Genomic DNA, 26612 nt, shown 5'->3' on the forward strand with positions numbered 1-26612 from the left:
AATGCTGTCGCATCCAGTAAACGGATGAAGGCCTACCAGTGCTTCTGCTGTGTGACCTTCAGTCTTGCTACTCATCTCAAGCAAGTCAAGTTCTCTTTATCGGTTTCCTGCCATCAAGAACAAAATGAGACGAGCTGTCACTAACGTTGATACCCATAGAGCAAGAACAAAGACATCAGTGTCCACTGTGCAGATGACAATGTCGGTTGGTAGAGTAGCAGATTGTGATGCATGTACTGCATGAAGGAGCATTCTTGTGTCAGCTTCTTCTTGATCTGAATGCAGCTCTGGTACATCTTCAACAACTAGATATTCTCCTATAATGGATTTGTAGAACTTGAAACAAGCTTCACCTTGTGTTGCATAAAGATGGATGCTTGATAAACTATCCGGGGGAGTCTTTTTCCATTCTTCAACAAGAAAAGTGAGCAGTCCTTCCTTGTTACAGCCACTTGCCAAATATTTTTTCATTTGTTTTGGCATCTTCTGTTCAGCGCTGTTAATGCGGATTTTCGTTTCTCCATGCATTGCTCTTTTCTGACGCTCAGATTGCTTTATGGACATAGCTTTGTACCTGTCTGCAACAAAGTCTACTCTTCTGGCACTGTACTTCTTGCCAAGGGAAATTAACTGCTGTAAAATGATAGCAGCAAATTTGCCAAAAAGTGTCAGGAAACTGGCGCTGTTGTTGTATCAAGGCCATAGCATCAACAATAACAACTGTGTTTGTGTTGAACACAATATTCTTTGTCAGTGAATGCACTTGGAGGATTTTCTCTACTTCATGTAGCAACACAGCCTTAGCTGTCTTGACCATTGACCCATCAAAGTTAGCCAAAGCAAAGGGAGGGATGACAGTGGATATCTGAGGATATCTTTCAAATCCACGTCTTTCTCTTTGGCAATCATTAACAAGCGGACCAACAGATCTCTGTGTTCTTTCAAGGAAGCAGTTACTTGGGTTGTCTTTGGTGCTACTTTCTTGTCAACATCTGAAAATGTTTTGCTTGCTGGAAGAACGAGTTTATCAAACACATCCTTTCGTCCCTCAATCAGTCGCTCATTGACACAATTTTTTAAGTATTCTTCTCCACGGTCAAATGCAGATGACAAGTCAGATCGGACATTTTCTGGGGCAACCTTTCCTGAACAGATGTTCACGATTTCATTGCCTACTTCATTTGTGAATGGATTAGAAAATTCTGTAATTGTCATCATTACATTTTGGACAGCTTGTTCATCTGATACAGTTCTGGATGCTACTGTCTGGGGTGTCGAAGAAGACTTGTCAGAATTTGTTCATGACATGTTGTAGCATTAATTTGCAATAGCTGCTCTAGCAGGGTGACTCAGAATCCATCGCCTCACTGCACCCTTGTTGAGAGTTATGCCTGTCAGTCCACCTCTGGCCTTTGAATCTCGGTTGTAGGTCTGTTCAATAACTTGATCACAGGCAGTCATGGAAAATCCATGATCATCATGCCTTTTGACTGCAAGCTCCCCATCAGACAAACGTGAGTGAATAAAGGGATGAGTAGATGGGAGATCTCTCATCTCAAGATAATAGATGGGAAGATATCTTGAGTAGTTGATTCTGCCATAGGCCATAAACCAAAGTATCATGTCACGGATGGTTGACAAATGTAGCTCCCAGTTTCCTTCTCTTGTTCCACTTAAAAAGAGCAGCAGCAGCTCAACCATCTCAAGGTAAGATGTCCAGAAGGCATACATGTCATTGCATCCACATTTGATCTTCACATAACGGTCATAGTCTTCTAGGAAGCGTATCACAGAATCTGTTTCAAGGCAGCTCATGAATGTGGTTGGAAAACTGTCATGGATACTGTGGATAACAGTAATGACTTCTTGGTTCCTTTCTGGTGATAGATGATCCAGGTATTCCTGTATTCGTAAGCGATGCATAGCTTCAGAGAGTATTTTATGGCATCTCAGACTTCTGTTGTAATGATGTCCACTAATGACACCATTAATGGACCCCTCAGCGACTAGATTGGACTCAATGGCAATATCGCGCAATCCAGCATCTCCAAAACGTTTGCCAATAGCACCCAGAAAAGCCATGGCAGTATGAAATTCGCCTAAACGAATTACCAGTTGATCCCTAAATTCCTGACGACCATTCCAACGTATGATGTCTTTCAGTAGCATTTAGAAGTTGTACATTCCTGGGCTCTAGCATATATTGCTTGATCCATGACGAGGACTATAGCAGAAAGGTTTAATGAATTGGCAATTAATAAACTCTTCTCCAGAATGGCATTGACAGTTGACTTGTCAGTAGGACTTGCATCTATCACGGGAAGATAGCCAATGGTACTCAGAGGATGTGCATCATTCGTCAATAGCTGGTTACAGACTGTCCAACCAGGAAGCAGAAATTGATCCTGTAATAAAAGAATGCTCTTTACTTACTAAAGACCATGTATCATTATAGCAAAATATATTCGTTGATATGTTTCACCATGTTGACCAAGTGTTAATTTATCATGACAATGACCAGTGACCACATTACTGTCAAACTGGGGAATATATTCCAGTGAGCTCCATCTGCCAAAACCATCACAAAAAACGAAAAAGCCAGGCAACAATATCTAAAGAAAATAGGTTTTTAAAATTAATTATTGAAAAATATAAATCCTTCTAACTCAATACTTTTTTAAAATATTACAATTTATAAAAAGTATACTCACATCATTAATTGTAACAGATTACTTCAATAAGCCCTGGTCAAACTGTCATTCTTGAGTTCATAAAAAAGTTATGCAACACCATGCAGATTATTGAAAAATCAAGTTAATGTCAAATTAAATACTAACTGTGCTAACTAGTATCCTGCCTGACTTGGATATTCCATTCTGCAGGTCAGAATTCAAGTAGAACGAATATTTGATGCCAGTGATTGCAAATAATACACTTTTACAGTATACATACTCAGTGTTTCCGTTTACCGGCATATGCCGGTATTTTACCGGTAAAAAAATCAAAGGACCGGCATATTTATGGCAAACAAGTCCTGGGGACCGGCAATAAATACACCCGGTTAAATCATTTCCTCCAAATTGGCAATACAAATTACCAGCAACTGTTAGATTAAAGGAAACTTCCATGTAAATTCGATCTGCACCATATGCGATACGTGTAAGGAATTCCGTGTCTATTTTTAGTAACAGTCCCAAGCGATTATTGTCATTGGCTGGTCGTCTCGCTTAGCCTCGATCCAGATGAGAGGCATTTTGGCGTGAGGTTATAATGCATCAGATTTCAATACTCTATCGGGGCCAATAGTAAGAAAACTTTACTATGGGGAATGGACATATTAAGAGACCATTCATAGTGTATGGCTACGGTGTTGATGATGATTTTAAGAGGGGCTGTCACCCATTTTGTTCTTGGGAGGCAGGGGGGTCAACAATTCTGTACACATATACTGGGAGTAAGCAATTTTGTACATAAAAATATTAAGCTTGGAAATTGTGGGAAGGGACGGAGGTCACTGATTTTGTACAAGATTTGCAAAGTGGGGGGCGTCACATAACTTGTACGTACATTTTAGGGGATCCATTCACATTGTTCATGCTTCTTTAAAAAAATCATCATCACCCCCCTTGCTCTAAATTATGAACGGTCCCTAAGTTTTCAGTTTGAAAATGGCGGCCTCAAAGCAGACGACGCTTTCTGGGCTCTTTGGTTCTAAACGAAAATTAGACGTAAACGAGAAACAATCAACTTCCAGCAAAACAGTATGTGAAACAAAATCCAAAAAGTCCAGAAAATTCAATACCGACTGGAAAGAGGAGTTTCCATGGCTCCGATATGACAATCAAAAGCAGTCGGGGGCGGGTGTTATGTTTTGTCGAATTTGTGAGGCTGCGGCTAAAATAAACGGCTTTACAAAAGGCTGTATCAATTTCCAAAAATCTGCCCTTAAAGAGCACCGTGACAGCGCTAGCCATCATGAAGCAGTGGTTCGTTTATCTCAAAAGAAGGCTATGGAATCTCACATTAGTGATATTCAGACGAAAAATGATGATAGCTTGACTGCTATGATGCGCACAGTTTTATATATGGCTAAGGAAAATGTACCAAGAAACAAGTTCAAGGGGCTTATTGACCTACAGAAGAGAAATGGCTGTTCATCTTTAAGTGGAGTTATATACTCACATTCTGATTCAATTGACGAAATGGAAGAAGCATTAACTGAGTGTACCATTGAGAATCTTAAACAGAAATTGTCGCAAAGTCGGTTTGTCGGGCTAATCATGGATGAAACTGTGAACGTAACTGTGGAAAAAAACCTCATCATGTTTGCTCGCTTAGTACACCATGGAAAAGCAGAGACTATCTTTTTTAGGAAATTTCACAGTGCACAGCGGTAATGCGGAGTGCATTGCTGAGAAAGTACGACAGGTAGCTGACCAATGGGGCATTCCACTCGAAAAAATCATTGGTTTGGGAACTGACGGTGCCAGTGTCATGACAGGCCGCAAAACTGGCGTCGGTGTTCGACTTACACAGGACTCACCTTTTCTTATCCATGTGCATTGCATTGCCCATCGCGTGGCTTTAGCTTCACAGGATGCTGCTAAACTTTCAGGAACTATTACAGAGTACCGCAATACATTAAATCAGGTGTACAAACTTTATCAGTATTCAGCGACGAGGTACGCAAGACTGAGGAACTTAGTGAAGTTTTGGATGATTCCGAGTTTTCGAGCATAAAACAACCATGTGCTGTTAGATGGCTCTCTTTGGGGCGGGCTGTAAACTCAACCAAGCGTAACTGGCCTGCATTAGTCATGGAGATCGAAGAGGGAGGGCGGAACGGAACAATACGGCAGCAACTGGAATTTCAAAAACTGAAAACGTATTCTTTCGTTGCAACAACATACATGTTGAGTGACGTTTTGCCGCTGATGGAAAAACTTGTGACCGTTTTCAAAAGAAGTGTTAAATCTGGCCATCATCGGACCAATGGTCTTGTCCACTAAGGAATCACTCCAATATTTGATTAAAAGAAAGGGGGAGAACGAAAAGTTCCTAGAAGGGAATATGAAAGAAGGACCGAGTCAGTTCCGAGGAATTACCATAACCTATGCTGACAAACGATCAATGGAAGCCTTCAATACAATGAGGACGTGCTTTATTGAAGATCTTGTGGATTCCCTTGATAGGAGATTCCCAGAGAAATCTCTGGACCTTCTACAAGCGTTGGACAATGTGCTTAATCATGACAAATATCCAGATAGAAAGAAGATCTAGCCAACTATGGTGGGGATTCCTTACGGTGCTTCTAGATCACTTCTGCCCTGTGATTGGTCAAGACAACAATGACGTCACGACGCCTTATATCGACCGGGATCGGTCGCTTCGTGATTTCCAGCAATTCAAACGTGTCAATTCTGGCATTGGAAGTGGTAATTTTGACATGACTTGCAAAGTTCTTATAACTGAATATGCTGACATCTTCCCAGACTTCAGTACTCTCGCTGAAATTGCGCTCACAATACCCGTGAGTAGCGTGCCTGCCGAGAGGGGATTTAGCTTGCAAAATAGAATCCACACTGCAAGCAGAAACCGTCTTGCGCAGCATCGTATGAACAATCTAATGATTCTCAACATGCATGCTAATGACCGTTTCGACTTCTCGAGAGCATCCGAACTATTCCGTAAAACCAAGAAAAGAAAAGTGTAATTAACAGTTGATAACTGTACAAGTACTGCCAAACAAACTTGCGGTTTACTAGTAACGTGACGTCATTTCACATTTCATGTTCGAATGAGTTTGATACGTTTGTTGTTATTAAAAATGAAACACAAACACACACACACATTCTTGTTGTTATCTTTATTTAACATGGAAAAGAAGTGGACTGGTGAAAATAACAAGGGACTGGTATATTTGAGGCTTACCAGTCCCATGGACTGGTAAATTCAAAACTCACCGGAAACACTGATACTTGGCCGAACTTGGCAAGAACCAATGCTTGATCAATCTTCTTTGCTTTTTCTTGAACATTCAGTTTCCGGGATAAATCTGGCTTCTTGCCTGCAAGATGATGATGCTGCTGATGATGATACTGAAGTTGTTAGAAATGCCACTTACCATTTATCAACAACATTATCACATTATCACTATAGAGTACTTTAAGGACTAACTAAATTAGTAAATATACATGGTTGTTGTTTTCAGTAAAGAAAATATATTTCATATTCAACAAAAGAAACACAGTAACCTTGAAACTGTGATGGTCCTTTTCTTTTTGATCCCTGGAAAGGAACTATCACCGAAGATGGTGCATCAATTGTTCGTTTCCTGTCCCGACTCATTCTTGCAATTTCCTCTGGGCTCCCTGGGGCATCAGAACTGGCAGTCTGTATTATAATGCCATTTGTGTTGTGGGTTGTACCCTTGCCTGGAAATGTTATTTAACCATTATGCTCTACACACAGTGAATAAAAGACAAACTAACAATTTTCATGCTATCTAGGCATAAAACAGAAACAAACTGTCAACAGAGACAGTTTTAAATTTCTAAGCAATATAATACAATTGATCTCCATAATAATTTAAAATAATAGAATAAATCCCAATATGGTACCATTAAGAGTATCAACAGTATAAATCATTTCATAGTTTTATAAATTATATATTAATCATTCTATTCCTAACATGCATCTATTTCTAAAATGTTTACATACCTAAGTAACCTAACTAAATTTGATTGGGGAATAGCTCACATGTACTTTCAATTTTGGAATAGAAACAAATAGTCCATGAGGCAGTATTACTGCAGTAAGTGGAGGTGATTGTGTGTTAGGTTTATGGTTGTATATTAAAGGTGTAATCACAGGAGAAAAGAGACAAGATATAATTAAGCATGCAGTATCTAATGTGCCAACCTGACATGCAATCTGGCTGCCTGCTAAACAATTTAAGCTTACTAAAGACCAATATAGTAAAGTACAGTACTGAGTATAGAATGAGAGAAAAGCAGAAACAGTACAAGCACCCACACCAAAAGCATGATAGAATGTGCAAAAGAGTGAGTAGACTGAGGGGATATTGATTACCAAATCTTACATGTTCATGATATACCTGCTTCAGTGAAACCTGTATAAAAATAAATATTGCATCATATAACACTTTCAAAACATTGTCTTGTTAAAATATAATTAGTTTAGTGAATTTGGATGTCCATGTTAAATCCAATTAGATATTATTCACCATTTTTAAAATAAAAAACATTCATGGACATTCAATATTTGGAGACTTTACATAATTTAACATTGATGTCATAATGCATACCTGACAGAGTTTCTTCACCAAAATTGTTATCCCACACTTGAGTGGTGAACACATTGCTGCAAAATCCAGTCGGAACATCCGTTTCACGCTGTAATTGTCTTGTGGCCAAAGCTGTGTCATGCTCAAGAGTCACAGAGTGGGAAACACAGTGTCCAAAGGAGTTAAGTAGCTGCTGTAATTTTGCAGAACCTGTAAGGTGTCTTAAAGTCACACCTAAAGCTAAGTGTTTTGGCATAAGCTTTCTCCCCATAGAGGCAAGACAAATTATGTCTTGTGCTAGAGAAAGTATCTTTTTCTTGTTGTCATTTCGTTCCATCTCTACCAGCCTTGGACTAAACTTCACTTCACTGATTCCACAACACCATGCCAGAAAATTAAAGAGAACTGGTGGAACTACTCTCTGGCACTCATGTAATGAAAAATTCTCTTCACTGGGAGGCCACATAGAGACACCAGGTGAAGAAGCAACAGCTTTTCGAATGATGATAGCAGCACGATAGATTTGTGCAAATTCTTCCTGACAGGAGTGTTCTGAAGATGATTGGTTGCTGAGCACCTCATGTTCCAATACCTGAGAGTCACTATTACTTTCTGTTTCACTGTCAGAATATAGGTTCTCCAATTCATGCTCACTGAACTGAATAAAAGTGTCTTCATTTTGTGCTTGATGAAAAACAAATTCACATGTAGTTGCATCTGGCTGAACATACTTCAGAAGTGGGTACCTTCTTATTAGTCTCAACTTGACCTGATCATTCCGATATCCAGTAATATCAACATCCTCTACTTGCTGTGCAAATGTAACAAAGAGTTTTGTGAGCAAATTCATTCGAAGTACTTCTCCCTTTCCCATAATACGTTTCTCAATTACTTCTGTGCAGAATTTGTCAAAGGCTTTGTTTAGAGGCCGTCCAAGTGAATCATTCTGATTATATACACATTTAGTGTAAAGTTTACAACATGATGCATGGTACCGCACTTCTATACATACCGGGTCTAAGTCCCCAATCTGTACTAAAATCTGGTCATCTCCTTTCAGTCGTGCCGCCTGTAACAGTTTGTCAGCAGTTGTCTCACATGTAACAAGGGCCTCTTGTTTTCTCTTCAAGGATGTTTTGTCAACAATAACTTTAGCCTTCTTACAGATGATACACTCCTCGGGAAGCACATGCTTTGATCGCCTTGATACATTTTGTGCTGTAGTTACTTTTGATCTAAGAACAAGTCTTGCCTTTTTAGGGGATGGTTCACCACTAGGCACATCTGTCTCTCCACTATCACGTCGTAAACACCCTTTATCTCTTCGCTTGATACCTTGATCCAGATGTTTCTTGTTTGTAAACCGCTGGTAGCAGTACCGGTGATAACCTGCAGTGTCACGAGCTGTGCTGTCGAATTTGGAAGCTATTTCTTTCTCCTTTCCATCCAAGGTAATCCATATATTCATGCAGTCACAAACCTTTCGCCAAGAGACATCTGAAACCGCTATGATAGGCTCATTTACACAATGCAAAATGTGACAAATGAATTGTGGTCTGAGGCCTGATATGGTGAAGGTAGTGCAAGTGTTAAATTTGCTATATGTCTGTTATTTTCAAAATATTCACTTGAAACTTTGCATATTTACTGCCAGGAGCATTTGAAATATGTATACATGTGTTTTCAACTGAAAATATTTTTTACATTTTTATGAATTTATTTCAGTTTTTCTGATTGCATATTGTTTTTAGTGGAGTGAGCGGACGCATCATATTTAGACATATTGGTTCAATTATGGTGAATGTATGTATCACTACACCGCACGTGCCTTATAGATGCATGTGATACCTAAAATGGCTAATATTCAAGCCTTTTTCCAAAGATATATAGAGCCAAGTTTGTGAAGAATTCAGTCCTCAGTGTGGAAAATGGCATATGTCATATGTGGACTGGAGCATGCAAGCACAGTGGGTATGGGGTGTTGCGGTATTTTTGCCCCATAGCCTACCAGTGGCGTACTACTCATGCTCACAGGCTGAGTTTTATAGTACACAGGGAAAACTTCGACATAGGTGATTACTGACATCAGCCATTTGTGCCACAACAGTAAATGCACTCTATGTCGAACACCTGTCTGCTGAACCACACAGCATAAATGCAGACAGAGTGGCCTGTGTAAACAGGGTGTGTAAAGGCCATGCACCTTTCCCAGATTGCCTTTTGGCATTGAAGTTATAGGAGAACAGAAAACAAAGGCAAAGTATATGAAAATACTATATCATATAATATAGTAAAATTTTATTCATATTTCCTGATTTTCACCACAGTCACAGTTAGTTGTGACATAGCATTTATTCACAACACATAGCTTTAGAGACATTATGATGTATTTAAACTTAAAGTTACACAGTATCTGTCTTTAGGAAGTAATTAGCACATACAGTTCTGCAGCATCACTGCACATTTTCAATATTTTGAATAAGAATGTTCATGGTTTTTGCTGAAACACGGTACAGGGTCTAACTGACCCTTTCTGTAGTCCCCACTCTGCTTGTCAGTCTGTTTAGACTTCAAATGTTCACAGATCTTGCTTCCATGCTGTGTAAGTTTCCTTTTCACAACACTGGGGCTTTTTCTGATAGTCTTTGTGATAGGTAGCCTCCTTGTCCATTTGTTCAAGTGACCGCACAGCTCGGCTTGAAAGTTTCACCCCAGAATGGTCGCACTTGTCGATTGCTGATGTCCCAGGGCCATTGTTGAGCCTGTGAATTGTGGAAGAAGCCCTCCCAATCATGTTCCTTGAAAAGTTTACATTCTTTGGCAAAGAAATACTCAGTGATCGATTGGCAGCTTCACATTTCTGTGTGTCTGTGTACAGTTTCATTTGTTCCACCACTTCTACACTTAACTTCATTTTGAGAATTTCATTAAGCAAGTGTTTATCATTGTCATCCATATTGAAATGAGTGATACTGTTGCAGCCGAGGAACATGGATCGCTGCCACCAGCTGTTTGTTACACCTCCTCTACACACAACTGAGTACCGGGCACACCTGGAGCAGTCGCCGCTGTAGCACTTGAGGGTTGCTTCGGAGCACTCTTGGTAAGATACTACGAAGTGTTTTCATGTCACCTGCATGATCTTTCATGAGTTCTTTTTAGTATCAGGCTGCACCGTGCTTTGACATCCTGGCTCAGCACCTTCTTTGCTTCCATTTTATGTGTATGAGTAGTGCCGGGGAACATATCTGGGTTAAAATCAGCTCTGTAACATTGTCGGAACTGTCCTTGAGCCAAGTGGGTTGGGTCAGCTAGCCTTTGCACCTTCCACATTGGGTCCAACACTTTGAGAGCTTTGTCTACTCCATCTGCAGACTTCGAATCCCCATCGGTTGTGGCATACTTTATGAGTACACCCTGTAGTGCGAGCTGATTACCAATGTCCTCTCCCATTTTGAACTCAGAGAATGGAGTGAAGGCCGACATGTTCGCAGTACAGTCTGGGTGCCCCCCTGGACATTTCACATCCATGCCTTTTCCTTTCAGCCAGGCACCAGTCCAGCAGAGCTTATTCTGGAATGACGCACCGACGATGAACTTCTTGTCAGTAACAGTTTTAGCAGGCGATGCCGATTGCTTGTGATGCATTCTGCCCTGGCTTCTTCCTGCTTGCTATTGTTGTCGAGTTGTATCGGCCATCCATAGCAATGTTCATCTCACACGGCTCAGTACCCCTCTTCGATTAACTTCCTTCACTAACTCCACCTTTTCTGCCATATCCTTAGTGTTAAGTTCAGTTACAGCCTTAGCCACCTTGTTGGAGGTCCTCTGCATACTGCTCCTGCATGGGGTGGAATGTCCATGTTGGCCATCAGTAACCTCGCTCTCGTATTTCCTATAGGTGTGTCCTGTAGACCCAAGGCAAGTCCCACGTTGGGTGCTGCTGGGTTTGGCCCAGGTTTACCCGTCTCGATTTCTTTGTATAACTTCATTTCAGGTGCTACAAAGTCACATGTGACACATTTCAGTGTTATTTTCCAGCATGCTCCCCATTTTCTCTCCTTGGCTATCTGCAGCTGAGGGTCGTCACAGTCACTGGATGTTGACCGATGCAGTCGCAGAGCTGTGTTCCATGCTTCGGCCACCTTTTCATTGTCGACTAGTCGCATACCCTCCAAGTCATCTTTGCTTGACTCTTGTTTCAGGTCATGCTTGCTCGTTGAAGTGGGACGCAGCAGCCTCACTGAAGTAGAGATGCCATCGCAGTCAGGTGTTGACAGCCCAGTGCCATCCAGCCTTGACTTGGTGACCAGGGAGAAGTCTTCTGCACTCAACCTAGTGACTGTCCTGGGTATCTGGGGTGGAGAGGCACTTTCCGACTCTTCCGATTCAAGGGTGAGACCTTTGTTCCAGGGAGTATGGCCTTTGCTGAACTGTGACTTGATTCTCTTGCGGTCGCCTTTCATCGTGATTGTGTCGAATAGAACTAATGAGCTCTGAGCACAGCATGTACTTATATATCCCATCTCTGTGTGTTGTCACTGGCACTGACAAGCAGGTATATGTATTAGAAAATGTATTGGAAACTCAAGACATACACATGTCTTGTGCCACTGGTGTAAATCGCAGTTGAGCCATACACACCTACTGACACTTTGTCGCGTATTGGCCAGGTGTCAGGTGAGAGTGGACACGCTTGGTGACTCGCTGCACTTGATTGGCTGTACTCAGCTACTTGTGCAGCCAATCAATTTAACGAGGAAAGATAGGGCTTTCTAATGAATAAAAATTTAACAGTTTCAATTTTCATTTTTTGTTGAAAAATATGAACTTTAATGGAATTATTTTAGTATAAAATGCATGTATGTATATAAAAATAGAGAAAAAAATGAAAAAAATGCTTTAATGGACTGAAACCATTGTCCTTTGATAGCACATGCAATAACAAAAGAGGAACACTTGATGTTTTTGTCAATTTCCACCTGGTTATGGAGTTATAGACAAATTAGAATTGTGTTTGAAATTAATTCATGCCCAAAATTAACACTCAAATGCCAGAGATACAGCATGGAGTAAAAGGAGTATAAGTCAAGTTGTGTATGAGTTAGGGCTTTCAAATTTTCTGTGAGCCTTACATGGTGTCTGGGCTTAGTATTGATGAAGTTTTATTTAATTTGCAGACTTTTTGGTGTCCTGATATGGTGAAGGTAGTGCAAGTGTTTAATTTGCTATATGTCTGTTATTTTTCAAAATATTCACTTGAAACTTTGCATATTTACTGCCAGGAGCATTTGAAATATGTATACATGTGTTTTCAACTGAAAATATTTTTTTTTACATTTTTTATGAATTTATTTCAGTTTTCTGATTGCATATTGTTTTAGTGAGTGAGCGGACGCATCATATTTAGACATATTGGTTCAATTATGGTGAATGTATGTATCACTACACCGCACGTGCCTTATAGATGCATGTGATACCTAAAATGGCTAATATTCAAGCCTTTTTTCCAAAGATATAGAGCCAAGTTTGTGAAGAATTCAGTCCTCAGTGTGGAAAATGGCATATGTCATATGTGGACTGGAGCATGCAAGCACAGTGGGTATGGGGTGTTGCGGTATTTTTGCCCCATAGCCTACCAGTGGCGTACTACTCATGCTCACAGGCTGAGTTTTATAGTACACAGGGAAAACTTCGACATAGGTGATTACGACATCAGCCATTTGTGCCACAACAGTAAATGCACCTATGTCGAACACCTGTCTGCTGAACCACACAGCATAAATGCAGACAGAGTGGCCTGTGTAAACAGGGGTGTGTGTAAAGGCCATGCACCTTTCCCAGATTGCCTTTTGGCATTGAAGTTATAGGAGAACAGAAAAACAAAGGCAAAGTATATGAAAAATACTATATCATATAATATAGTAAAATTTTATTCATATTTCCTGATTTTCACCACAGTCACAGTTAGTTGTGACATAGCATTTATTCACAACACATAGCTTTAGAGACATTATGATGTATTTAAACTTAAAGTTAAACAGTATCTGTCTTTAGGAAGTAATTAGCACATACAGTTCTGCAGCATCACTGCACATTTTCAATATTTTGAATAAGAATGTTCATGGTTTTGCTGAAACACGGTACAGGGTCTAACTGACCCTTTCTGTAGTCCCCACTCTGCTTGTCAGTCTGTTTAGACTTCAAATGTTCACAGATCTTGCTTCCATGCTGTGTAAGTTTCCTTTTCACAACACTGGGGCTTTTCTGATAGTCTTTGTGATAGGTAGCCTCCTTGTCCATTTGTTCAAGTGACCGCACAGCTCGGCTTGAAAGTTTCACCCCAGAATGGTCGCACTTGTCGATTGCTGATGTCCCAGGGCCATTGTTGAGCCTGTGAATTGTGGAAGAAGCCCTCCCAATCATGTTCCTTGAAAAGTTTACATTCTTTGGCAAAGAAATACTCAGTGATCGATTGGCAGCTTCACATTTCTGTGTGTCTGTGTACAGTTTCATTTGTTCCACCACTTCTACACTTAACTTCATTTTGAGAATTTCATTAAGCAAGTGTTTATCATTGTCATCCATATTGAAATGAGTGATACTGTTGCAGCCGAGGAACATGGATCGCTGCCACCAGCTGTTTGTTACACCTCCTCTACACACAACTGAGTACCGGGCACACCTGGAGCAGTCGCCGCTGTAGCACTTGAGGGTTGCTTCGAGCACTCTTGGTAAGATACTACGAAGTGTTTTCATGTCACCTGCATGATCTTTCATGAGTTCTTTTTAGTATCAGGCTGCACCGTGCTTTGACATCCTGGCTCAGCACCTTCTTTGCTTCCATTTTATGTGTACGAGTAGTGCCGGGGAACATATCTGTTAAAATCAGCTCTGTAACATTGTCGGAACTGTCCTTGAGCCAAGTGGGTTGGGTCAGCTAGCCTTTGCACCTTCCACATTGGGTCCAACACTTTGAGAGCTTTGTCTACTCCATCTGCAGACTTCGAATCCCCATCGGTTGTGGCATACTTTATGAGTACACCCTGTAGTGCGAGCTGATTACCAATGTCCTCTCCCATTTTGAACTCAGAGAATGGAGTGAAGGCCGACATGTTCGCAGTACAGTCTGGGTGCCCCCCTGGACATTTCACATCCATGCCTTTTCCTTTCAGCCAGGCACCAGTCCAGCAGAGCTTATTCTGGAATGACGCACCGACGATGAACTTCTTGTCAGTAACAGTTTCGCAGGCGATGCCGATTGCTTGTGATGCATTCTGCCCTGGCTTCTTCCTGCTTGCTATTGTTGTCGAGTTGTATCGGCCATCCATAGCAATGTTCATCTCACACGGCTCAGTACCCTCTTTCGATTAACTTCCTTCACTAACTCCACCTTTTCTGCCATATCCTTAGTGTTAAGTTCAGTTACAGCCTTAGCCACCTTGTTGGAGGTCCTCTGCATACTGCTCCTGCATGGGGTGGAATGTCCATGTTGGCCATCAGTAACCTCGCTCTCGTATTTCCTATAGGTGTGTCCTGTAGACCCAAGGCAAGTCCCACGTTGGTGCTGCTGGGTTTGGCCCAGGTTTACCCGTCTCGATTTCTTTGTATAACTTCATTTCAGGTGCTACAAAGTCACATGTGACACATTTCAGTGTTATTTTCCAGCATGCTCCCCCATTTTCTCTCCTTGGCTATCTGCAGCTGAGGGTCGTCACAGTCACTGGATGTTGACCGATGCAGTCGCAGAGCTGTGTTCCATGCTTCGGCCACCTTTTCATTGTCGACTAGTCGCATACCCTCCAAGTCATCTTTGCTTGACTCTTGTTTCAGGTCATGCTTGCTCGTTGAAGTGGGACGCAGCAGCCTCACTGAAGTAGAGATGCCATCGCAGTCAGGTGTTGACAGCCCAGTGCCATCCAGCCTTGACTTGGTGACCAGGGAGAAGTCTTCTGCACTCAACCTAGTGACTGTCCTGGGTATCTGGGGTGGAGAGGCACTTTCCGACTCTTCCGATTCAAGGGTGAGACCTTTGTTCCAGGGAGTATGGCCTTTGCTGAACTGTGACTTGATTCTCTTGCGGTCGCCTTTCATCGTGATTGTGTCGAATAGAACTAATGAGCTCTGAGCACAGCATGTACTTATATATCCCATCTCTGTGTGTTGTCACTGGCACTGACAAGCAGGTATATGTATTAGAAAATGTATTGGAAACTCAAGACATACACATGTCTTGTGCCACTGGTGTAAATCGCAGTTGAGCCATACACACCTACTGACACTTTGTCGCGTATTGGCCAGGTGTCAGGTGAGAGTGGACACGCTTGGTGACTCGCTGCACTTGATTGGCTGTACTCAGCTACTTGTGCAGCCAATCAATTTAACGAGGAAAGATAGGGCTTTCTAATGAATAAAAATTTAACAGTTTCAATTTTCATTTTTGTTGAAAAATATGAACTTTAATGGAATTATTTTAGTATAAAATGCATGTATGTATGTAAAAATAGAGAAAATGAAAAAAAATGCTTTAATGGACTGAAACCAGTGTCCTTTGATAGCACATGCAATAACAAAAGAGGAACACTTGATGTTTTTGTCAATTTCCACCTGGTTATGGAGTTATAGACAAATTAGAATTGTGTTTGAAATTAATTCATGCCCAAAATTAACACTCAAATGCCAGAGATACAGCATGGAGTAAAAGGAGTATAAGTCAAGTTGTGTATGAGTTAGGGCTTTCAAATTTTCTGTGAGCCTTACATAGTGTCTGGGCTTAGTATTGATGAAGTTTTATTTAATTTGCAGACATTTTGGTGTCCTGATAGGCCTCAGACCACAGTTACCCCCCTTAACTTTTACCATGACCCGGAAGTAAAATATGAGAATATAGTGCCTTGTTTAAATGGGCTGTTCTGCTTGTGCTGATTTTTTCAGGGTGACTTGTGATAGCTTAAATGAAAGGTAAGACATTGTACTTTATTGCAAAATTTTTTGGATCCACAATCTACTCATGGTATTGACACCAGCCTTCCTTGATTTGACCCCAAGTTCAAGGCTGTCTGGTGTGTTTCGGCTCGTAACTTCCGGTGACCATTGTTTACAGTGGATACAGCAAAATCGACATGGTCGATCCAGGCTCATATTTTGCCGATTAAGTGACAAGTGGCAGGTTGGTCAGCATGCAACAGGAGAACAGCCTACGACCGATATTAATTATGGTGCACTGGCATGTCACTGTAGATAGCAAAGAAGGAAAATAATTGTGGTCTGAGGCCTGATATGGTGAAGGTAGTGCAAGTGTTTAATTTGCTATATGTCTGTTATTTTTCAAAATATTCACTTGAAACTTTGCATATTTACTGCCAGGAGCATTTGAAATATGTATACATGTGTTTTCAACTGAAAATATTTTTTTTACATTTTTATGAATTTATTTCAGTTTTCTGATTGCATATTGTTTTAGTGAGTGAGCGGACGCATCATATTTAGACAGATTGGTTCAATTATGGTGAATGTATGTATCACTACACCGCACGTGCCTTATAGATGCATGTGATACCTAAAATGGCTAATATTCAAGCCTTTTTCCAAAGATATAGAGCCAAGTTTGTGAAGAATTCAGTCCTCAGTGTGGAAAATGGCATATGTCATATGTGGACTGGAGCATGCAAGCACAGTGGGTATGGGGTGTTGCGGTATTTTGCCCCATAGCCTACCAGTGGCGTACTACTCATGCTCACAGGCTGAGTTTATAGTACACAGGAAAACTTCGACATAGGTGATTACGACATCAGCCATTTGTGCCACAACAGTAAATGCACCTATGCCGAACACCTGTCTGCTTGAACCACACAGCATAAATGCAGACAGAGTGGCCTGTGTAAACAGGGTGTGTGTAAAGGCCATGCACCTTTCCCAGATTGCCTTTTGGCATTGAAGTTATAGGAGAACAGAAAAACAAAGGCAAAGTATATGAAAAATACTATATCATATAATATAGTAAAATTTTATTCATATTTCCTGATTTTCACCACAGTCACAGTTAGTTGTGACATAGCATTTATTCACAACACATAGCTTTAGAGACATTATGATGTATTTAAACTTAAAGTTACACAGTATCTGTCTTTAACAAGTAATTAGCATATACAGTTCTGCAGCATCACTGCACATTTTCAATATTTTGAATAAGAATGTTCATGGTTTTGCTGAAACACGGTACAGGGTCTAACTGACCCTTTCTGTAGTCCCCACTCTGCTTGTCAGTCTGTTTAGACTTCAAATGTTCACAGATCTTGCTTCCATGCTGTGTAAGTTTCCTTTTTCACAACACTGGGGCTTTTCTGATAGTCTTTGTGATAGGTAGCCTCCTTGTCCATTTGTTCAAGTGACCGCACAGCTCGGCTTGAAAGTTTCACCCCAGAATGGTCGCACTTGTCGATTGCTGATGTCCCAGGGCCATTGTTGAGCCTGTGAATTGTGGAAGAAGCCCTCCCAATCATGTTCCTTGAAAAGTTTACATTCTTGGCAAAGAAATACTCAGTGATCGATTGGCAGCTTCACATTTCTGTGTGTCTGTGTACAGTTTCATTTGTTCCACCACTTCTACACTTAACTTCATTTTGAGAATTTCATTAAGCAAGTGTTTATCATTGTCATCCATATTGAAATGAGTGATACTGTTGCAGCCGAGGAACATGGATCGCTGCCACCAGCTGTTTGTTACACCTCCTCTACACACAACTGAGTACCGGGCACACCTGGAGCAGTCGCCGCTGTAGCACTTGAGGGTTGCTTCGAGCACTCTTGGTAAGATACTACGAAGTGTTTTCATGTCACCTGCATGATCTTTCATGAGTTCTTTTAGTATCAGGCTGCACCGTGCTTTGACATCCTGGCTCAGCACCTTCTTTGCTTCCATTTTATGTGTACGAGTAGTGCCGGGGAACATATCTGGGTTAAAATCAGCTCTGTAACATTGTCGGAACTGTCCTTGAGCCAAGTGGGTTGGGTCAGCTAGCCTTTGCACCTTCCACATTGGGTCCAACACTTTGAGAGCTTTGTCTACTCCATCTGCAGACTTCGAATCCCCATCGGTTGTGGCATACTTTATGAGTACACCCTGTAGTGCGAGCTGATTACCAATGTCCTCTCCCATTTTGAACTCAGAGAATGGAGTGAAGGCCGACATGTTCGCAGTACAGTCTGGGTGCCCCCCTGGACATTTCACATCCATGCCTTTTCCTTTCAGCCAGGCACCAGTCCAGCAGAGCTTATTCTGGAATGACGCACCGACGATGAACTTCTTGTCAGTAACAGTTTCGCAGGCGATGCCGATTGCTTGTGATGCATTCTGCCCTGGCTTCTTCCTGCTTGCTATTGTTGTCGAGTTGTATCGGCCATCCATAGCAATGTTCATCTCACACGGCTCAGTACCCCTCTTTCGATTAACTTCCTTCACTAACTCCACCTTTTCTGCCATATCCTTAGTGTTAAGTTCAGTTACAGCCTTAGCCACCTTGTTGGAGGTCCTCTGCATACTGCTCCTGCATGGGGGTGGAATGTCCATGTTGGCCATCAGTAACCTCGCTCTCGTATTTCCTATAGGTGTGTCCTGTAGACCCAAGGCAAGTCCCACGTTGGGTGCTGCTGGGTTTGGCCCAGGTTTACCCGTCTCGATTTCTTTGTATAACTTCATTTCAGGTGCTACAAAGTCACATGTGACACATTTCAGTGTTATTTTCCAGCATGCTCCCCATTTTCTCTCCTTGGCTATCTGCAGCTGAGGGTCGTCACAGTCACTGGATGTTGACCGATGCAGTCGCAGAGCTGTGTTCCATGCTTCGGCCACCTTTTCATTGTCGACTAGTCGCATACCCTCCAAGTCATCTTTGCTTGACTCTTGTTTCAGGTCATGCTTGCTCGTTGAAGTGGGACGCAGCAGCCTCACTGAAGTAGAGATGCCATCGCAGTCAGGTGTTGACAGCCCAGTGCCATCCAGCCTTGACTTGGTGACCAGGGAGAAGTCTTCTGCACTCAACCTAGTGACTGTCCTGGGTATCTGGGGTGGAGAGGCACTTTCCGACTCTTCCGATTCAAGGGTGAGACCTTTGTTCCAGGGAGTATGGCCTTTGCTGAACTGTGACTTGATTCTCTTGCGGTCGCCTTTCATCGTGATTGTGTCGAATAGAACTAATGAGCTCTGAGCACAGCATGTACTTATATATCCCATCTCTGTGTGTTGTCACTGGCACTGACAAGCAGGTATATGTATTAGAAAATGTATTGGAAACTCAAGACATACACATGTCTTGTGCCACTGGTGTAAATCGCAGTTGAGCCATACACACCTACTGACACTTTGTCGCGTATTGGCCAGGTGTCAGGTGAGAGTGGACATGCTTGGTGACTCGCTGCACTTGATTGGCTGTACTCAGCTACTTGTGCAGCCAATCAATTTAACGAGGAAAGATAGGGCTTTCTAATGAATAAAAATTTAACAGTTTCAATTTTCATTTTTGTTGAAAAAAATATGAACTTTAATGGAATTATTTTAGTATAAAATGCATGTATGTATATAAAAATAGAGAAAAAAATGAAAAAATGCTTTAATGGACTGAAACCATTGTCCTTTGATAGCACATGCAATAACAAAGAGGAACACTTGATGTTTTGTCAATTTCCACCTGGTTATGGAGTTATAGACAAATTAGAATTGTGTTTGAAATTAATTCATGCCCAAAATTAACACTCAAATGCCAGAGATACAGCATGGAGTAAAAGGAGTATAAGTCAAGTTGTGTATGAGTTAGGGCTTTCAAATTTTCTGTGAGCCTTACATAGTGTCTGGGCTTAGTATTGATGAAGTTTTATTTAATTTGCAGACTTTTTGGTGTCCTGATAGGCCTCAGACCACAGTTACCCCCCCTTAACTTTTACCATGACCCGGAAGTAAAATATGAGAATATAGTGCCTTGTTTAAATGGGCTGTTCTGCTTGTGCTGATTTTTTCAGGGTGACTTGTGATAGCTTAAATGAAAGGTAAGACATTGTACTTTATTGCAAATTTTTTTGGGTCCACAATCTACTCATGGTATTGACACCAGCCTTCCTTGATTTGACCCCAAGTTCAAGGCTGTCTGGTGTGTTTCGGCTCGTAACTTCCGGTGACCATTGTTTACAGTGGATACAGCAAAATCGACATGGTCGATCCAGGCTCATATTTTGCCGATTAAGTGACAAGTGGCAGGTTGGTGAGCATGCAACAGGAGAACAGCCTACGACCGATATTAATTATGGTGCACTGGCATGTCACTGTAGATAGCAAAGAAGGAAAATAATTGTGGTCTGAGGCCTGATATGGTGAAGGTAGTGCAAGTGTTTAATTTGCTATATGTCTGTTATTTTTCAAAATATTCACTTGAAACTTTGCATATTTACTGCCAGGAGCATTTGAAATATGTATACATGTGTTTTCAACTGAAAATATTTTTTTTACATTTTTATGAATTTATTTCAGTTTTCTGATTGCATATTGTTTTAGTGAGTGAGCGGACGCATCATATTTAGACATATTGGTTCAATTATGGTGAATGTATGTATCACTACACCGCACGTGCCTTATAGATGCATGTGATACCTAAAATGGCTAATATTCAAGCCTTTTTCCAAAGATATAGAGCCAAGTTTGTGAAGAATTCAGTCCTCAGTGTGGAAAATGGCATATGTCATATGTGGACTGGAGCATGCAAGCACAGTGGGTATGGGGTGTTGCGGTATTTTTGCCCCATAGCCTACCAGTGGCGTACTACTCATGCTCACAGGCTGAGTGTTATAGTACACAGGAAAACTTCGACATAGGTGATTACGACATCAGCCATTTTGTGCCACAACAGTAAATGCACCTATGTCGAACACCTGTCTGCTGAACCACACAGCATAAATGCAGACAGAGTGGCCTGTGTAAACAGGGGTGTGTGTAAAGGCCATGCACCTTTCCCAGATTGCCTTTTGGCATTGAAGTCATAGGAGAACAGAAAAACAAAGGCAAAGTATATGAAAAATACTATATCAAATAATATAGTAAAATTTTATTCATATTTCCTGATTTTCACCACAGTCACAGTTAGTTGTGACATAGCTTTTATTCACAACACATAGCTTTAGAGACATTATGATGTATTTAAACTTAAAGTTACACAGTATCTGTCTTTAGGAGTAATTAGCACATACAGTTCTGCAGCATCACTGCACATTTTCAATATTTTGAATAAGAATGTTCATGGTTTTGCTGAAACACGGTACAGGGTCTAACTGACCCTTTCTGTAGTCCCCACTCTGCTTGTCAGTCTGTTTAGACTTCAAATGTTCACAGATCTTGCTTCCATGCTGTGTAAGTTTCCTTTTCACAACACTGGGGCTTTTCTGATAGTCTTTGTGATAGGTAGCCTCCTTGTCCATTTGTTCAAGTGACCGCTGGCAGCTCGGCAGAAAGTTTCACCCCAGAATGGTCGCACTTGTCGATTGCTGATGTCCCAGGGCCATTGTTGAGCCTGTGAATTGTGGAAGCAGCCCTCCCAATCATGTTCCTTGAAAAGTTTACATTCTTTGGCAAAGAAATGCTCAGTGATCGATTGGCAGCTTCACATTTCTGTGTGTGTCTGTGTACAGTTTCATTTGTTCCACCACTTCTACACTTAACTTCATTTTGAGAATTTCATTAAGCAAGTGTTTATCATTGTCATCCATATTGAAATGAGTGATACTGTTGCAGCCGAGGAACATGGATCGCTGCCACCAGCTGTTTGTTACACCTCCTCTACACACAACTGAGTACCGGGCACACCTGGAGCAGTCGCCGCTGCTGTAGCTTGAGGGTTGCTTCGAGCACTCTTGGTAAGATACTACGAAGTGTTTTCATGTCACCTGCATGATCTTTCATGAGTTCTTTTAGTATCAGGCTGCACCGTGCTTTGACATCCTGGCTCAGCACCTTCTTTGCTTCCATTTTATGTGTACGAGTAGTGCCGGGGAACATATCTGGGTTAAAATCAGCTCTGTAACATTGTCGGAACTGTCCAGCAGGCCAAGTGGGTTGGGTCAGCTAGCCTTTGCACCTTCCACATTGGGTCCAACACTTTGAGAGCTTTGTCTACTCCATCTGCAGACTTCGAATCCCCATCGGTTGTGGCATACTTTATGAGTACACCCTGTAGTGCGAGCTGATTACCAATGTCCTCTCCCATTTTGAACTCAGAGAATGGAGTGAAGGCCGACATGTTCGCAGTACAGTCTGGGTGCCCCCCTGGACATTTCACATCCATGCCTTTTCCTTTCAGCCAGGCACCAGTCCAGCAGAGCTTATTCTGGAATGACGCACTGACGATGAACTTCTTGTCAGTAACAGTTTCGCAGGCGATGCCGATTGCTTGTGATGCATTCTGCCCTGGCTTCTTCCTGCTTGCTATTGTTGTCGAGTTGTATCGGCCATCCATAGCAATGTTCATCTCACGGCTCAGTACCCCTCTTTCGATTAACTTCCTTCACTAACTCCACCTTTTCTGCCATATCCTTAGTGTTAAGTTCAGTTACAGCCTTAGCCACCTTGTTGGAGGTCCTCTGCATACTGCTCCTGCATGGGGTGGAATGTCCATGTTGGCCATCAGTAACCTCGCTCTCGTATTTCCTATAGGTGTGTCCTGTAGACCCAAGGCAAGTCCACGTTGGGTGCTGCTGGGTTTGGCCCAGGTTTACCCGTCTCGATTTCTTTGTATAACTTCATTTCAGGTGCTACAAAGTCACATGTGACACATTTCAGTGTTATTTTCCAGCATGCTCCCCATTTTCTCTCCTTGGCTATCTGCAGCTGAGGGTCGTCACAGTCACTGGATGTTGACCGATGCAGTCGCAGAGCTGTGTTCCATGCTTCGGCCACCTTTTCATTGTCGACTAGTCGCATACCCTCCAAGTCATCTTTGCTTGACTCTTGTTTCAGGTCATGCTTGCTCGTTGAAGTGGGACGCAGCAGCCTCACTGAAGTAGAGATGCCATCGCAGTCAGGTGTTGACAGCCCAGTGCCATCCAGCCTTGACTTGGTGACCAGGGAGAAGTCTTCTGCACTCAACCTAGTGACTGTCCTGGGTATCTGGGGTGGAGAGGCACTTTCCGACTCTTCCGATTCAATGGGTGAGACCTTTGTTCCAGGGAGTATGGCCTTTGCTGAACTGTGACTTGATTCTCTTGCGGTCGCCTTTCATCGTGATTGTGTCGAATAGAACTAATGAGCTCTGAGCACAGCATGTTCTTATATATCCCATCTCTGTGTGTTGTCACTGGCACTGACAAGCAGGTATATGTATTAGAAAATGTATTGGAAACTCAAGACATACACATGTCTTGCGCCACTGGTGTAAATCGCAGTTGAGCCATACACACCTACTGACACTTTGTCGCGTATTGGCCAGGTGTCAGGTGAGAGTGGACATGCTTGGTGACTCGCTGCACTTGATTGGCTGTACTCAGCTACTTGTGCAGCCAATCAATTTAACGAGGAAAGATAGGGCTTTCTAATGAATACAAATTTAACAGTTTCAATTTTCATTTTTGTTGAAAATATGAACTTTAATGGAATTATTTTTAGTATAAAATGCATGTATGTATATAAAAATAGAGAAAAAATGAAAAAATGCTTTAATGGACTGAAATCATTGTCCTTTGATAGCACATGCAATAACAAAGAGGAACACTTGATGTTTTTGTCAATTTCCACCTGGTTATGGAGTTATAGACAAATTAAATTGTGTTTGAAATTAATTCATGCCCAAAATTAACACTCAAATGCCAGAGATACAGCATGGAGTAAAAGCAGTATAAGTCAAGTTGTGTATGAGTTAGGGCTTTCAAATTTTCTGTGAGCCTTACATAGTGTCTGGGCTTAGTATTGATTAAGTTTTATTTAATTTGCAGACTTTTTTGGTGTCCTGATAGGCCTCAGACCACAGTTACCCCCTTAACTTTTACCATGACCCGGAAGTAAAATATGAGAATATAGTGCCTTGTTTAAATGGGCTGTTCTGCTTGTGCTGATTTTTTCAGGGTGACTTGTGATAAGCTTAAATGAAAGGTAAGACATTGTACTTTATTGCAAAATTTTTTGGTCCACAATCTACTCATGGTATTGACACCAGCCTTCCTTGATTTGACCCCAAGTTCAAGGCTGTCTGGTGTGTTTCGGCTCGTAACTTCCGGTGACCATTGTTTACAGTGGATACAGCAAAATCGACATGGTCGATCAGGCTCATATTTTGCCGATTAAGTGACAAGTGGCAGGTTGGTGAGCATGCAACAGGAGAACAGCCTACGACCGATATTAATTATGGTGCACTGGCATGTCACTGTAGATAGCAAAGAAGGAAAATAATTGTGGTCTGAGGCCTGATATGGTGAAGGTAGTGCAAGTGTTTAATTTGCTATATGTCTGTTATTTTTCAAAATATTCACTTGAAACTTTGCATATTTACTGCCAGGAGCATTTGAAATATGTATACATGTGTTTTCAACTGAAAATATTTTTGTTTACATTTTTATGAATTTATTTCAGTTTTCTGATTGCATATTGTTTTAGTGAGTGAGCGGACGCATCATATTTAGACATATTGGTTCAATTATGGTGAATGTATGTATCACTACACCGCACGTGCCTTATAGATGCATGTGATACCTAAAATGGCTAATATTCAAGCCTTTTTCCAAAGATATAGAGCCAAGTTTGTGAAGAATTCAGTCCTCAGTGTGGAAAATGGCATATGTCATATGTGGACTGGAGCATGCAAGCACAGTGGGTATGGGGTGTTGCGGTATTTTTGCCCCATAGCCTACCAGTGGCGTACTACTCATGCTCACAGGCTGAGTGTTATAGTACACAGGGAAAACTTCGACATAGGTGATTACGACATCAGCCATTTGTGCCACAACAGTAAATGCACCTATGTCGAACACCTGTCTGCTGAACCACACAGCATAAATGCAGACAGAGTGGCCTGTGTAAACAGGGGTGTGTGTAAAGGCCATGCACCTTTCCCAGATTGCCTTTTGGCATTGAAGTCATAGGAGAACAGAAAAACAAAGGCAAAGTATATGAAAATACTATATCAAATAATATAGTAAAATTTTATTCATATTTCCTGATTTTCACCACAGTCACAGTTAGTTGTGACATAGCATTTATTCACAACACATAGCTTTAGAGACATTATGATGTATTTAAACTTAAAGTTACACAGTATCTGTCTTTAGGAAGTAATTAGCACATACAGTTCTGCAGCATCACTGCATATTTTCAATATTTTGAATAAGAATGTTCATGGTTTTGCTGGAAACACGGTACAGGGTCTAACTGACCCTTTCTGTAGTCCCACTCTGCTTGTCAGTCTGTTTAGACTTCAAATGTTCACAGATCTTGCTTCCATGCTGTGTAAGTTTCCTTTTCACAACACTGGGGCTTTTCTGATAGTCTTTGTGATAGGTAGCCTCCTTGTCCATTTGTTCAAGTGACCGCACAGCTCGGCAGAAAGTTTCACCCCAGAATGGTCGCACTTGTCGATTGCTGATGTCCCAGGGCCATTGTTGAGCCTGTGAATTGTGGAAGCAGCCCTCCCAATCATGTTCCTTGAAAAGTTTACATTCTTTGGCAAAGAAATACTCAGTGATCGATTGGCCGCTTCACATTTCTGTGTGTCTGTGTACAGTTTCATTTGTTCCACCACTTCTACACTTAACTTCATTTTGAGAATTTCATTAAGCAAGTGTTTATCATTGTCATCCATATTGAAATGAGTGATACTGTTGCAGCCGAGGAACATGGATCGCTGCCACCAGCTGTTTGTTACACCTCCTCTACACACAACTGAGTACCGGGCACACCTGGAGCAGTCGCCGCTGTAGCACTTGAGGGTTGCTTCGAGCACTCTTGGTAAGATACTACGAAGTGTTTTCATGTCACCTGCATGATCTTTCATGAGTTCTTTTAGTATCAGGCTGCACCGTGCTTTGACATCCTGGCTCAGCACCTTCTTTGCTTCCATTTTATGTGTACGAGTAGTGCCGGGGAACATATCTGGGTTAAAATCAGCTCTGTAACATTGTCGGAACTGTCCTTGAGCCAAGTGGGTTGGGTCAGCTAGCCTTTGCACCTTCCACATTGGGTCCAACACTTTGAGAGCTTTGTCTACTCCATCTGCAGACTTCGAATCCCCATCGGTTGTGGCATACTTTATGAGTACACCCTGTAGTGCGAGCTGATTACCAA

General features: G+C 41.6%; 1 protein-coding gene across 2 annotated transcripts; it reads right to left on the bottom strand.

The window, feature by feature from the left end:
- Nucleotides 1-847: 847 nt before the first annotated feature.
- Nucleotides 848-8853, bottom strand: LOC124278096. Of its 2 annotated transcripts, XM_046713844.1 has the most exons (6): nucleotides 7328-8853; nucleotides 7103-7132; nucleotides 6255-6434; nucleotides 5979-6067; nucleotides 2184-2405; nucleotides 848-2151 (listed from the first exon to the last, which is right to left on the bottom strand). In XM_046713844.1, exons 3-6 carry the CDS (start codon nucleotides 6346-6348, stop codon nucleotides 1318-1320), a joined length of 1239 nt encoding a protein of 412 aa, XP_046569800.1. In that variant the 5' UTR covers nucleotides 6349-6434; nucleotides 7103-7132; nucleotides 7328-8853; the 3' UTR covers nucleotides 848-1317. The 2 variants fall into 2 exon arrangements, 1 of the variants encoding a protein (XP_046569800.1); XR_006898974.1 differs by lacking the exon at nucleotides 848-2151 and having other exon boundaries at nucleotides 2226-2405.
- Nucleotides 8854-26612: the final 17759 nt, after the last annotated feature.

Source organism: Haliotis rubra, unplaced genomic scaffold (genome assembly GCF_003918875.1).
Source record: "Haliotis rubra isolate DU_JTF1 unplaced genomic scaffold, ASM391887v1 Scf2306, whole genome shotgun sequence".
Classification (NCBI taxonomy): domain Eukaryota; kingdom Metazoa; phylum Mollusca; class Gastropoda; order Lepetellida; family Haliotidae; genus Haliotis; species Haliotis rubra.